Source organism: Primulina huaijiensis, chromosome 12 (assembly GCF_012295235.1).
Source record: "Primulina huaijiensis isolate GDHJ02 chromosome 12, ASM1229523v2, whole genome shotgun sequence".
Classification (NCBI taxonomy): domain Eukaryota; kingdom Viridiplantae; phylum Streptophyta; class Magnoliopsida; order Lamiales; family Gesneriaceae; genus Primulina; species Primulina huaijiensis.
The window spans coordinates 16113983-16127960 of record NC_133317.1 but is presented as its reverse complement, the minus strand read 5'-3'; the positions used below and the strand labels follow the sequence as shown (position 1 = coordinate 16127960).

Below are 13978 nucleotides of genomic sequence, written 5' to 3'. Positions count from 1 at the left end.
TTTTCAAGCCACATAAACTCCGTCCACCGTCTAATCAGCTTTTCCAGTGAAAATTGGCCACCCAAATAGAAAATGAACAAAAATAACGAAAAAAGGAAAGATAGTATATCGAGATCAAAAATTAAAAAGTTTAGTGGACCGAAACTCAAAAATGGTTAATTTATTGGACCTAAAAAACATTTTCCCTAAAATAAAATTATTAGATGGCCTGTAAAATGTTAAAAAAAATTATATTGTTATACTTCATTAAAGGCTATTTTAAACATTTTGTCATTCACGTAAGACGGCTTTTAAAGGACATCTGGGAACATATAGACCTGGAAACTATGCAGATATCGAAATAATCAGTCAATCAAATCTTTAAATACGGAGAACAAGAAATTCATTTGCTCAATATTCAAAATTCTGAAACCACAGAGATAGAGGCCAGGTTAGACGACCCGGGCTACTACCTCACATAGCACTACATTTGCATATGCTTATTCATAACAAAACTCAGCCAAACTTATTATTCGTCATTCCCCACGAATCTCGTCTCAAACCTCGTATCAATACAGGTTAGAGACTATAAATTTCAGCAGAAAGAAGTTTAGTATCATACGATACAAGAATTTCTTTGAGTTGATTGGTGAGGTCGTGACTATGCTGGCAGCATAACATCAACTAAAATGGGGAAAGAAAACATTTTAGTCTCTTTACTCTCATTCTACAAGGTCATGGCGAGACCAATATTCCTCGACCAGTTGCCCGAACAATGAATCTTCTCTTTTCATTAGCGTCATAGGTTCATCAAATTCCACAACTTCACCTGTTTAGCATAACAAACTCACATCAAAATCTAAAAAATTTATAGATAAAACGTATCATCGTAAGTAGATTCAACTGGAAGAGATAAAAACATGAAGTAACTGACGCTCACCATCACTAATGGCCAGAACCATTGTGCAGTCCATCACAGTTGGTATTCTATGAGCAACCGTAATCACCGTGCAATCAGCAAATTCTGTCCGTATGGTTTTTTGCAAGATCATGTCCGTAGCATTGTCAATTGATGCAGTTGCTTCATCGAGTACCAGAATCTTGCTCCTCCTCAGTAAAGCACGGCCTAAACAAAACAATTGTCGTTGCCCCATGCTCCAGTTTAATCCATCTTCCACTACTGCAGTTACAAATTTTTTTTTGTTGATGTCATTCCGTTATTTGGACAAAATCGCCAGTTTCATTCAACCATTTGGACTAAACACACTATTTATAATCGATATCACTGATTTATTATCTGAATTCTAGACACTTTATGTGTGTACGTGTTAAATTCAAGTCACTTTATGTGTGTTCAAGTCTAAACTGAATAACCAGTTTTCCAAAAGCTTACCCGGAGAGTCTAATCCCTCTACTTTCTCCTGAACAGCTTCTTTGAGCTGACATTTTCCAAGGACCTTTATGTTTGAAAAAAAAACAAGAAAGCCATTATCATCTACTTGTAGTAAAAAACCATATTGGACAAAATAGAATCACAAATCTTTACGGAAATAATTTCAGGAGAAAAAGAAAAAAAATTGAAGGCAATAAAAGGTTACCTCCCACAGTTCCTGCTCGGTATGTTGTCCCAACGGATCCAAATTGTACCTCACAGTTCCAGTGAAAAGAGTGGGATCTTGAGGTATAATCCCAATCCGAGACCTCAGATCATGAATCCCAATTGTTGATATGTTAATTCCATCCACAATAATCTTTCCTCCGGCAGGCTCCACCAGACGGAACAAGGCAGCAGTAAGAGTAGTCTTCCCGCTGCCAGTTCGTCCAACTATGCCGATCTTGTGTCCTCCTTCAAACGTGCAGCTAATCCCCCGTAAAACAAGAGGTGCATCTGATCTGTACTTGATCTGTTTCTCAATGTAACTAATTAGTATGTGATACTATACATTCATTATGATGTAAACTAAATCCAAGAATCTTTACCTGTAAATTTTGAATCTCTACTTTACCCTCAGTTGGCCAGTCAACTGGAGGACGATTCTGTTCTATCACTTCAGGGGCCTCACTTGGTATATGCATATACTGATCAAGCCTTTCAACAGAAACAATATAGTTTGCTAACATGCACTGGTTGTTAATGGAAAACACCAGGGACATGTTTAACGAGAGACCATAGGACAAAGCCATTCCAATAAATCCTGCAATAATGAATGAAGAAAATGTAAGGAAACATGGCATACTTCAAGTTCGAATATGACCTTGTATAACTTAGCAATATCACACCAGAGGTAAATGTTCCAGTAGGAAGTAAAACCATGCAGAGGCCTGCAAAGGAAAGAACAGTTGCACTGAGGATTTCTAGCCTTTGGATCAACCACTCATTCGCCGAGAAATAGTGGAAAAAGGGGCTGCCGTTTATGTCGATTAATTCGAGATTCTTGGCAAAAAACCGATCTTCCTGTTTGAAAGCTCTAATTGTAATGACTCCAGCAACAGATTCAGCAAGATGGTTTGCAACAAATGATTTTGTAGTTCCATTTATCCTCATGAACTCTTTAGCAGAGGAAAAGTAGTATCTCTGCAGATGTGGGAATTCATGTCACAAACAAAACCAGACAAAGAAAAGAAACATAAAAAATATGACTATCCTTTTGTGCAATCAAGAAGTCAAGTAAAGAGAATTTTGGTCTGAAATATCCAAACCCAGAGGTTTACTGCACGTTTTTCTTGTTTATAAATTTGATGACAATTACCTGTAAGCGAATAGCCAGAAAGATCATTGGTACGGAGACGAACAATACTTGCCATGTGATAACACCTAGAACTATCAGGTTAGAATAACAATTTGAGGTTGCTCCAAATGTGAATATGAAGTTGAAGGGAACATCTAGATCAACGATACTCAAATCAGAAGAGACCTGTGCAATTGGGCAAATAGAAAATTAGTTTCATTGGTAATTTCACATATAAAATGAAACATGGGGATCAAGATTTCAAAAACTTACCCGGCTTAGGATCCTTCCCAAGGGCGTAGAATCATAAAACGACATTGATGCACGAAATAAAGAGATCAATAGCTGTGAAAACAAAGCTCTCGATGACTCCATGTTCAAAACAACTGTGGATATGCTTCGAATGAGCAAAAAAATTGACGCCACAACTCCAATAACCAAATATACGACAATCAATCTCAAAGAGGAGACGTTTGGATCATCCACATTTGCAGCCATCCAAGAATTCTGCAATATCTGCCCAATAATAAAGGTAAGGTGGCAAAGAGCAGCCACCGAGAAGAAAAGAAATCCTTTGTTCTGCTTTAAATACAGAATATAGGGCTTAAATCCAGTGTCCCCAACTTCCCTTTCTTCTTTCTTAATCAACTGATCACTTCCCAAATTTTGATCTTTCTTCTCTGCAGACGCCTTGTAAATCTCTTTAGAAGAAGCTTCACGATTTTGCGAAGCTGCTACCTGTGAAAGTCTCTCAGAACCTACAGTTTCTTTATGTGCATTGACAAGTTCTTGGAATTCTTGACTCGAAGCCAGCAACTGTGAGTAAGGAGCAGCCTGCAAAATTTCTCCATCGGACATCAGCTGTACAATGAGGTATACGGACTGTTAGCGTTTTCTCATTAATAAGTGGATGTAAAATCAACAGAGATGCTCGTTATTTTGGAATAAGAGACACAATTCTCACATCCGTGCATTAAAAGAACAAACAAAAAATGAAAAGCCTAAAGGAGAAACCTTACCAAAACAGAGTCAAAGGTCGGAAGAAAATCAACTTGATGTGTCACGAGTAAGACCATCTTTGATGATAGGGCTCCCATTACGTATTCCTGCGGAGCCTCGTATAAGCTTGTAATACATGATTAGTAAAAGTAAAGCTTGTAGAGGAGGATATGTTCTTACATTAAACAGGCTCGATGCCGTGTGTGCATCAACAGCACTAAAGGGATCATCCAAGAGATATATATCAGAATCCTGATACAAAGCACGAGCAAGTTGAATCCGTTGCTTCTGACCACCACTAAGATTAACTCCTCTCTCTCCTATCTCGGTCAAATCACCATATGGTAGCAACTCAAGATCCTTTATGAGTGAGCACCTTTGTAGTGCAGCTTGATATCTTTCATCGTCCAGGGGTGATCCAAAGAGAATATTTTCCCGAATACTTCCTGTTTGAATCCATGCTGTTTGAGACACATAGGCAATAGTCCCATGTACTTGAACCTGAAAAAAACATAGCAGTGAATGACAATTTATTTTCAAATACATACTAGAAGAATAGATAGAAGAGCATAAACTCACAGTTCCCTCGGTTATTGGAACCTCTCCGAGAACAGATGCGAGAAGAGTCGATTTTCCAGAGCCTACCTCTCCACAAATTGCAATCTTGTCGCCAGCTTTAACACTTAAATTAATGTTTCGAAGAGTTGGTTTCGATGGATTCCCATCCCATGACAAATTTGCTGACTTAAAAGAAATTTCACTAGTCATATGAGTGTTCAGCAACTTAACTCTGACATTTTCGGTTTCAAGCTCAGGCGCGTCAAGAAACCTCACTATCCTGGAAAATGCAACTTTAGCTTGAATAAACACTCCGATAACATCAGGAAGACTTCTAACAGGGTCCTGAACCAGACGTAACGTAGCTACAAAAGTAAAAACGTTGCTTGAAGATAATGGGACACCAAGGATATAGCAAGCACCAAAGGTAGCTGCAGACACTAGTAAAGGAGAACCCCAGAAAAGAAAGGTATTGTACGCTTTTCTTAGCTGAACAGCTGACAACCATTTCTCTTCAGCCAACCTAAGATTCTCTATTACATGCCGGAAATGGGTTTCCCATGCATATAGCTTCAACACCTTCATGTTCACTAGAGCCTCAGACATGGCCTTCAACCTTCCGTCCTGTGCCACCATAAGCTTCGTCTGGAACTTATGCTGTAACTTTGCAAGGGGAGTGTTGGCAAGAACAGTTAGAATTATAACCGTCATGGATGCAACTGTTGCGAGTCCTACAGCTTGGAAGAGAATGATGATTGCTAGACAGAGTTGAAGGCTTGTTGTCCATATTTGATGGAACCAATAGGGAAACTCTCCAATTCTGTAAGCATCCACGGTAACAAAGTTCATTATCTCGCCACTTGAATAAATTGTTTTAGCAGAATTCGATAATCTCAGTTGCTTCTGGTAAACAGCTGCTGTGAGCAAAGACCTCACCTTTAAACCAACTAGTCTGCTCCTGAAATACCATTGTCTTTGAGATACTGACTCAAGAATCTTCGTGAGAAAAAGTGTCACAACTAGAATATATCTCTCATATTCGAAACTTTCCTTTCCTTCAGCAACTTTAATGAAGGCTTTGAGTAACAAAGGACCGGCAGAGATCGTAAGCACTTTCAGAAGTGCAAACAATCCTGAAACGAGGATCTCTTTCCAATGGCATAATAGGATGGTCTTTAGTCTTGACTGCCCTTTTTCGTTCAAAATCTCGGTATATAACAAGTAGCACGACTCCGCACGATCATCCTCACGTAACTTTGGTATATCTACGTCCTCGAGAGTTTTCTCCCTCCCCCTTTTCATCAGTGGATTCAACCACCAAAACGTGTACTTGCTCAAAAAGCTAGCTTTTGCAAATCCGGTCACATTGGAACCAGAACAAGTTTTACTTCCGCCATCGACAGAGTCGAGTAATGGATCATAAACACCATTTTTGTCACCATCTTCATATCTGAAACCTTTATACGTACATAATAGCAAGAAAATAGATCCTATGAAGTACAAAACATCCAAAACCATCTTAATTGACACCTTCTTTTCCAGAATGGCAGTAAATAGAGATAACCCACAAGTGATTCCAGCAACAAAGAACCCAAGAATCGATATAAGCCTCACGGGAGATCTTGGAAAACGCTGCCCCCAAAGGCTCAAGGTTAACCCCAGAAACAACCAACTCAATCCATGGAAAACGAACAGCACCCACCAATGCACAGATACAAAAGCTCGGTTTTTCCTCAAATTCTCTTCCAAAATCCAGACTCCAAATGACAAACAAACCAATCCCAGAAGACCATTTACGATAGCTGACACTATCTGCAATGTTGAAATGTAACGAAAAGATGCAGAAATCTGCGAGGATTTGGACAATTTCTTGGACATTATAGTGAACAAGAGCATGACCAGGAGCACTAAATCACAACACACAATTAACGCGTGGTTGATGCACGAAGAAGGGTCTGTTACAGAGATCAAATCCGCACAAGAACTCACATGGCCCTTTGAACAATTGGAGACACCGCAAAACACAGTCCAAAGATGACCCATCTCTGTTCTTCACACTTGGTGTAACCTCTTTGATCCGAACTTTATATGAGAGAAATCAATCCACAGTAGCCAGAATCAACATGTAAATGAAGTCCAACCTTTTTTTTCGCCACTTCTCAAATGGCTCTAGATTGAAAAATTTACCTGTTTCAAGTATACAAATTCTAGGAAGTCAGAAATAATTAAAAAAAACATAAACGTGGAAAAACCAACAACGCCAAGATAAAAACCAGTCACAAAGCAAGGCCAATAAAGCAAACGAAGTGAAAACGAAACTGCATGCGTGTAGAATTTCGTTTGTAAAAAGAATTTCAAGATAAACAACTTTTTAGCAAATAGACACTGAAACTATTGATACAAGATTGATTTTTTGAAGCAAAATGCGTACCGAAATGTTAACAGGACGATCACGAATAAAATACACAATGGAATTGGATAATACAGACAAACAAATGAAAAGTTCGAATGGAATTCAAAGACTGGGTATATATGGAAATAAAAGGCCCGCAATCGCTATAGATGAACGAAGCATTTGCTTCTTCCAGAACAGGAAAGGTGGGATTCGACATAAATATAGAAACCGGATATATGAAGGGCTTTCTCTCTCTCTTTTCAGGAATTCACATATGTCGTATAATGTATGATTCATATTTTTTTCCCAAAGTTATCTTCGGATAAGTTCCATTTTATATAAATTTAGTACATTATTATAGAATAGAGGTAATATGATAAATCATAGAATTGCCAAATGGGTATTTGTTAAAACTGAGAAGGCTTCAAATGGTAATTATTGAAACTGCCAAAGCTGTAATTGTGAAGAGTAAACTTAAATATTTTTTTTGTATAAATAAATAAATTTTAAAAGATATTATTGTAATATTAACAATAATTTTAAATTTAATTTTTCCAACAAAACTCACTTTATCTTCCACACTATCTCCATATCTTCTATGATAATTTTCATTTTTGTAAATTAATTCATTTTGTTTTCAAAATTTCATGTAAATAAAAATCTGAACTTGGATATTAACTTTTACGTATGAATATATTTTTAAGATTTCTAATTATATTTAGCTAATTCTGCACGAACTACATATGTAAATGACGACTACTAACATATTACTAAGAAATATAAATACAAGTATCCTGGACTTACTTATAACACAAAAATACAATAATCAAATTTTGATCTCATTACAATTTCTCATAGTTTTATACAGCTATTTACTATACCCATTATATAAAAGTAACATAAAGATACTAATTTCACAATAAGTCTTACTCTGATTACTGTACGACAAGCAAAAAACCGCAAAATCTGAACTGATAATTTTGCTACGTCGGAATCCCGATCCGATCTGAATCATGTCGACCTGATCTGAACTACGTATGATCCCATTTATAAAGATGGTGAGACTGAGAATAATGTGCTAAAGCCCAAAAATATCTAGTGTTATACTCGAAAATTGAACAACTCTATGCTCAGAAAAAGCTCATGTAAAAAAGATAGGGACCAAGCAGTCGAAATCTATGGACACCGATCCGAGCTCAGGTAAATAGGGCGGTGAATAAAGTTCTGCCCATATACAACTCTTGAAAAGAATTAATCATTTGTTATAAGAAAAGAATCCCAAGAAAATCGGGATAAACCATTCAATTTATAAATTACCAAAGATAATATCAGATCAGCACAAATATGATATTTTAGAGAACTGTACCTTGCCAGATTCATTTCCATGTGGAAGATTTACCTTGCTAGAGTTCTTGTCATACATGGTACCCAATCTCAACTCTATAAATATCAAGTAATCTCTATAATTTGATTCATTCACTTATTGCTTTACACAAGAAATATTTTTGTCACACAATTAAGTTCGCTCCACGGACCCGCTTAAGCATCATAGGGCTACGCTGAAAATACTTCTGAGGCCCCCTAACATTTTTTCACCCACTCATGATTTAGCTCAACCAAATCCCGACCCAAAAGTGTTTGCTTGGATCGCTTTATATCAACCAAGATATCATGAGTGGTTTTTTCTCTCCAGACTGAACCTTAGGTACGTGAAATTTTTGGTATCATAAATTGACGTCGTCAGTGAGAAATTGAATAAATAGAGATAATATGGTAAGATGAATAGGAAGACGGGGTGGTCGTGGAAGTGGCCGTGGGCCAACCAAGAGAATAATAAAGAGGCAAGCATCAATTAAAATAAGAACTAGGGGAATAATCAACCTCCTCCACCTTTTCCTTTCGATATTGCGCAGCGTACTCAGCTGATCACTGCCATTGTGGAGTAAGTGTTGGCGAAGAGACAAGGAGAAAATCCACCTCCAAATCAGATGAGGTTACCGAGGAGATGGGAAAAATCAGAGACGTGGTGCAACTTCTGCAAAAAGCTCGTGGAGGTCGCCTCCACCCTAAACCGTCCATTTCTCAGTGCAAGTCCTAGCACCCGAACTCCCTACGCACTTTAGATTTCCAAATATTGGGGAATGTAATGAGAATGGATGCCAGATGAGCATCTAGATTCGAGAACACCAGTTTACTGCATCGTTGCTCCGACCCTATCAAATGTCAGGTCTTTCTCAACAGTTTGGCAGGGGCTGAACAAAAATGGTTCAATCTGATTGAGCTAGGAAGTATCAGTACATTCCAAGACTTCGACCAGATTTTCTCACATAGATTTGCCAGCAACAAGAAGCAATCACTAATGAATTTGAGCCTATTTAGCATGAAACAACAAGAACATAAGATTATGCGCTCCTACCTCAAAATTTTTAATACAAAAGTGGTAGAAATCCCTCTGTTAGACCAGATTTATTGATCAGTACATTCATCCAGGGCATGAGGCTACGAGATCTCTTTAACTTGCTGGTGAAAAAACCACCCAATATTTTTGAACACTTACTTGCAAAGTAAGAAAAATATATTAATATGAAGGACGCACAAATGGCTAGGGTCGAATAGCCCAAGAAAGCACCCCGTCCACAAAAGGAGGCTCGGCCCGAGAGTTTCACAGCTCCGCCTACTCTAGCTAACCCGACTGCTCTGCATGGGCAGCTTTCCACATAAAATTCGTTGAAAATGAACACATACCGGGCTGTGGAAATCTGTGAACAGATAAATATCATTCAGAGACCGCGATGTAGTGATAAGGGCCTCCTACAACCTCCCTCGGACAGGTATTGTCATTTCCGTAATGACTGTGGCCATACCATCGATGAATGCAGGCACCTGGCTGAGAAAAATGAATGAATAATCCAACGAGATTTGGACATGAAGGCTATCCTATCTCGATCCGCAGATGATTATATGCATCCTAAACGAATTAGGGAAGAAATAAATCTATATGATTGGAGAAGGGGAACATCCGAATTCCCTCGAGCAGGGCCCCCCGCCCCCCGCCCAAAATATTACTAGTGCACCACCTCGTGCTCAACCTCCTCCTCGAGGAGTTATAAATATGATCTCTAGAGAGCCTACGGATGAGGACTCCAACAGAGCTAGGAAGTCCAATGTAGAACCCGTAACTTAGACTACGTATAAGCCATGCATATTCTAGTATTTTAAAATGATTTTTATTGCATGAGTATTTAAATTTAATTATTTTACGTAGTAGTTTAACTTTTTATCCTTTCAGTTATTGCAGTAAGGCCGGGCTGGAGTTGGAGTTTAGAGATAAAATTTAAGATTCACGAAACTTTTCCAGAATTTATTTTAGCTAGCTAGTAAGTTCATTTAAGTTAAAAAGAGAGTTTAAGGAATTATTTAAGTTACTTGAGGTGAGTAGAAAATTAGTTCATTTAAGTTCCAATACTTAAGGGGTTAATTCACTAAATTATTTAAAAGATAGGTAAGGCTTTTAAGGGATAAAAAGTTACTAAATAAGCAACAACTCCCCTCCATTTAATTACCAAATTTCGGTCCCTAGATGATTAAGCAATGCCTTGCCAACTCATCATCTTTGACCCATTCTTTATTATTTTAGCATCCTCCTCCGCGCCGGATCGTCTCGTTCTTTTCGTTTTTCTTTCACACGAAACCAGGCATGCATATATTATTCCTTGACTCTTCAATCAAGCCATACTATCATCATTTTGATGTTTCATGATCATCCTTTCATGTAAAAACCGAAATATTGATGAATCATTTTCAAAAAGGTAGTGCAGATTTTTGTTGCATTCACTCTATGCTTCACGGTTTGCTTGTTTTTGTGAGTAAAGGTGGATGGTTCGATTTCAGGCTCCCAAGGCGACTTATAGACATGTAATAGGATGTATTAGGATCACTTTGGTCCATTCATTCGAGCCCCACACCCACTGGAAACAAGAAATGACAGCAGCTTCCCATTCTTGCCATATTGAGTTTCGATTTTCTCAAGTTGCTGTCAAAGGGAAATGAATCTGATCTTGGCTGCCCTCAGGGCTTATAGCCATGGTTGGATCACTTCCCTAGCATGTCTAAGACGTGACTAAGTCGCCCTTTTGGTGGCTTGGTCCATGGTGCATCGGTTTTTACTTAAAAGTGCAAGATCAGCCCCAGCCCCCTTCGGCTTCACATTTTGACAGCATGTGTATTTCGAATTTGGTGGGATGGTGTGGATCTTGGTTGGCCTAGGGCCCTTAGCCATGGTTCAAATCATTCCTTGGGATGTTGGTAAGAGTCTCTGGTCGGTGGTTCAAGCCCCAATGGCCATTAGTCTCGCAACCGACACAAGAAACCAAAGCACAGCTGCTGTATTTCTGGACAGCAACTTGCTGTGACGGTTCAGTGGCTCGTTCGAGTTCTCGGTTGGCTTTTAGCCCATGGCCTTGGACTGGACAGTACCTCACCGAGTTAGGGAGGTCATGTTTTTGGCCGTTCGTGATTCGGATCATTTTTGAGGTCGTACGAGAATTTACGGTGCGATGTGCCAAATTGACTCTCGAAAGAGCGTTTCATGTTTTGGCCTCCATTCACCTAGATTTCGGCCCTCACCATTTTAGGAGCATTATTTGATCATTTTAGACATATTTTAATCATGACTACATGATGGTTCAGTGTTGGTTCGGGTTGGCTTGGAGTCATGATTTAATACGAAGTCGGTAGGCGTAACTGTCACATTTTTTAAGGTTATTGTATAGTTTGGTCCCATAAATCTATTGCATATTTTTCATGGCATATTTAGGTTGCAGCGAGCCTGGGAGCGATCCAATCCAAGCAGTAAAATGGGTACAGGATATTTAATTCAGATATTTAATTATATAACGTGCAAAAATACAAATTTTGAGATTTATGCGATATTGCTTGTGGTCACTTTACTATCATGCTTAAGTCCGGTCCCCAGTATCGGCCCGGTCACCAGTTACCGGTCAGTTCAGTTGTTTCACCCAGTACTGTGGCAGTAGTCTGATCAGACGTAAATCCGATCCCCAGTATCGGTCCGGTCACCAGTATCGGTCAGCTCAGTTCAGTTCAGTTCAGGGACCACTTGCGTAGACCATAATCTCACAGAAAATTATTATATGCTATTTCAGTACAGGGCTCCAAGGAGCAAACAGTTTCACTATGATTTTCAGTTCAGCTATGCACGTATTATAATTAATCATGACACGACATTTTACGATATGCCTCATGACATGAAATTTTACTCCCATGCAATTTTACTATATTTACTCGTTATTTACGATATATGCATGTTGAGTCTTTAGACTCACTAGACTTGATTGTTGTAGGTAATGATGATGTCGGGATCGAGGGCGGGGACCAGTGAGCTAGCTCGAGGCGGCAGTAGTGGCACCCGAGGACCTCAGTCTCAGCACTTGCCATATTGATGCTCAAATATTTTATTAGTTATTGAATACTTTAACTTGTTATTTTGGCAAGTAATAATTTCTTCCGCTGCTGTTTTGAACGTTAAATATTTTATCAGTTTTTGGTATGAATGAGGCACTCCATTTATTTTAAAAAGAAAAATTTTAAATTTCCCGCAAATTTTCAAGTAAATATTTTTAGGCCTCTACATATGGTATCAGAGCAATGGTTCTGTATAGGGTTGCACTACTACTGACCGCGAGAAGCTCATGAAGTCACGTTGTCGGTCTGTAAGTTTTACAGTTACGCATTTTATTTAAAGCATGAATTATTTAACAGCATGTTTACATGAAATGTTTTACTTCCATATTTATGTTATTGTTCAGTACTTAAATTTAAATAAATCATGGAATTATGCATGTTAGTTACGTATGGGTTATGTATGGAACAGTATGCCCCCTAGACGCATTCTCGAGCGCACTATAAATGAGGAGCCTCGCCAGGAGGACAGGGAGGAGCAGAGGCAGGAGAGAGACTTACCACCTCCACCACCACCGGACATGAATGCCCAGATGCTAGCTGGGATGACTCGGTTCTTCGCGCAGTTTGCGGAGAACAATGCTGTGGCGACCAGGCCGACAGAGCCTGAGGTAGTATACGAGAGATTCATGAAGATGTGTCCAAAGGAGTTTTCTGGGACGACGGACCCCATGGTTGCCGAGGGCTGGATCAAGTCCCTCGAGGTTATTTTCGAGTTCATGGAGCTTGGAGATGCAGATCGAGTTCGTTGTGCCTCTTATCTGTTCGGAGGAGATGCCCGCTTATGGTGGGAAGGAGCTTCAGTAGCCCTTAACTTGGCTACCCTGTCATGGACACGTTTCACGGAGGTATTCTACTCCAAGTATTTTACGGATGAGGTGCGCACCCGATTGACCACGGAGTTTATGAGCCTTAGACAGGGGGATCTGACGGTTACGGAGTTCATCCGTAAGTTCGAGAGGGGTTGTCACTTTGTGCCCTTGATCGCGAACGATGCTAAAGCCAAGTTGATGCATTTCTTGGTGGGTTTACGGCCGATCTTGCGCCGTGATGTTAGGGTGTCTGACCCTACTACTTACGAGGTCGCCGTCTCCAGAGCTCTGGCCGCAGAGCAGGACCAGCGAGATATAGAGAGGGATCGCTTGGGAAAGCGACCAGTTCAGATACCACACCGCCGTCCTCCTCCTCAGCAGCACCAGCATCAGCATAAGAGGCCGTATCACGGCCCGCCCAGGAACAGAGGAGGACCTCAGCAGCAGCAGCAGCAGCAGCAGCAGCAGGGACGTGTCGTCCCGAGGACCTTTGAGCACCCAGTCTGTCCCAAGTGCTCACGCCGTCATCCGGGAGCATGCATGTTTGGCTCAGGGAAATGTTTTAAGTGTGGCAGCACGGACCACATGCTACGGCAGTGCCCCCGGAAGAATCTGCCTACCCAAGGCAGAGTTTTTGCTCTCCATGCTGCGGAGACGAACCCTGACACCATGCTGATGACAGGTACCTTACAGCTTTAAGTTACATTTGCATTCCAATGTTTTGGGAATCGGGATTAAGATTTTGAACTTAGAATTGCGATAGGATTGCATGCTCTACTCAGTATTATTTTCGGGATTTAGTTAGAAGAACTGTGACCTTTGCATGTCTATAAGCTTAGCTCTTGTGATTATTTGGGTTCAGCTTAGTGTTCCGAACTTTCAGGGAGAATTTTCATAGCTGGCTCAGCTACCAAAGCCCTGATAGATTCAGGGGCTACCCACTCATTTATTTCAGAGGTCTTTGCAAACTTTCTCAAAGTTAAGACCATCGGGCTAGATGTAGCCTATTCGGTGTCATTGCCTTC

At 39.8% G+C, this 13978-nt stretch overlaps 1 protein-coding gene across 1 annotated transcript; it reads right to left on the bottom strand.

Moving 5' to 3' along the window:
* Positions 1 to 341: 341 nt before the first annotated feature.
* On the bottom strand, positions 342 to 6869 carry LOC140989726 (ABC transporter C family member 10-like). Its single transcript, XM_073459086.1, has 12 exons — positions 6697 to 6869; positions 4287 to 6452; positions 3888 to 4208; positions 3728 to 3814; positions 2982 to 3569; positions 2730 to 2894; positions 2260 to 2554; positions 1960 to 2174; positions 1578 to 1883; positions 1373 to 1436; positions 920 to 1159; positions 342 to 808 (listed from the first exon to the last, which is right to left on the bottom strand). Exons 2-12 carry the CDS (start codon positions 6306 to 6308, stop codon positions 702 to 704), a joined length of 4410 nt encoding a protein of 1469 aa, XP_073315187.1. The 5' UTR covers positions 6309 to 6452; positions 6697 to 6869; the 3' UTR covers positions 342 to 701.
* Positions 6870 to 13978: the final 7109 nt, after the last annotated feature.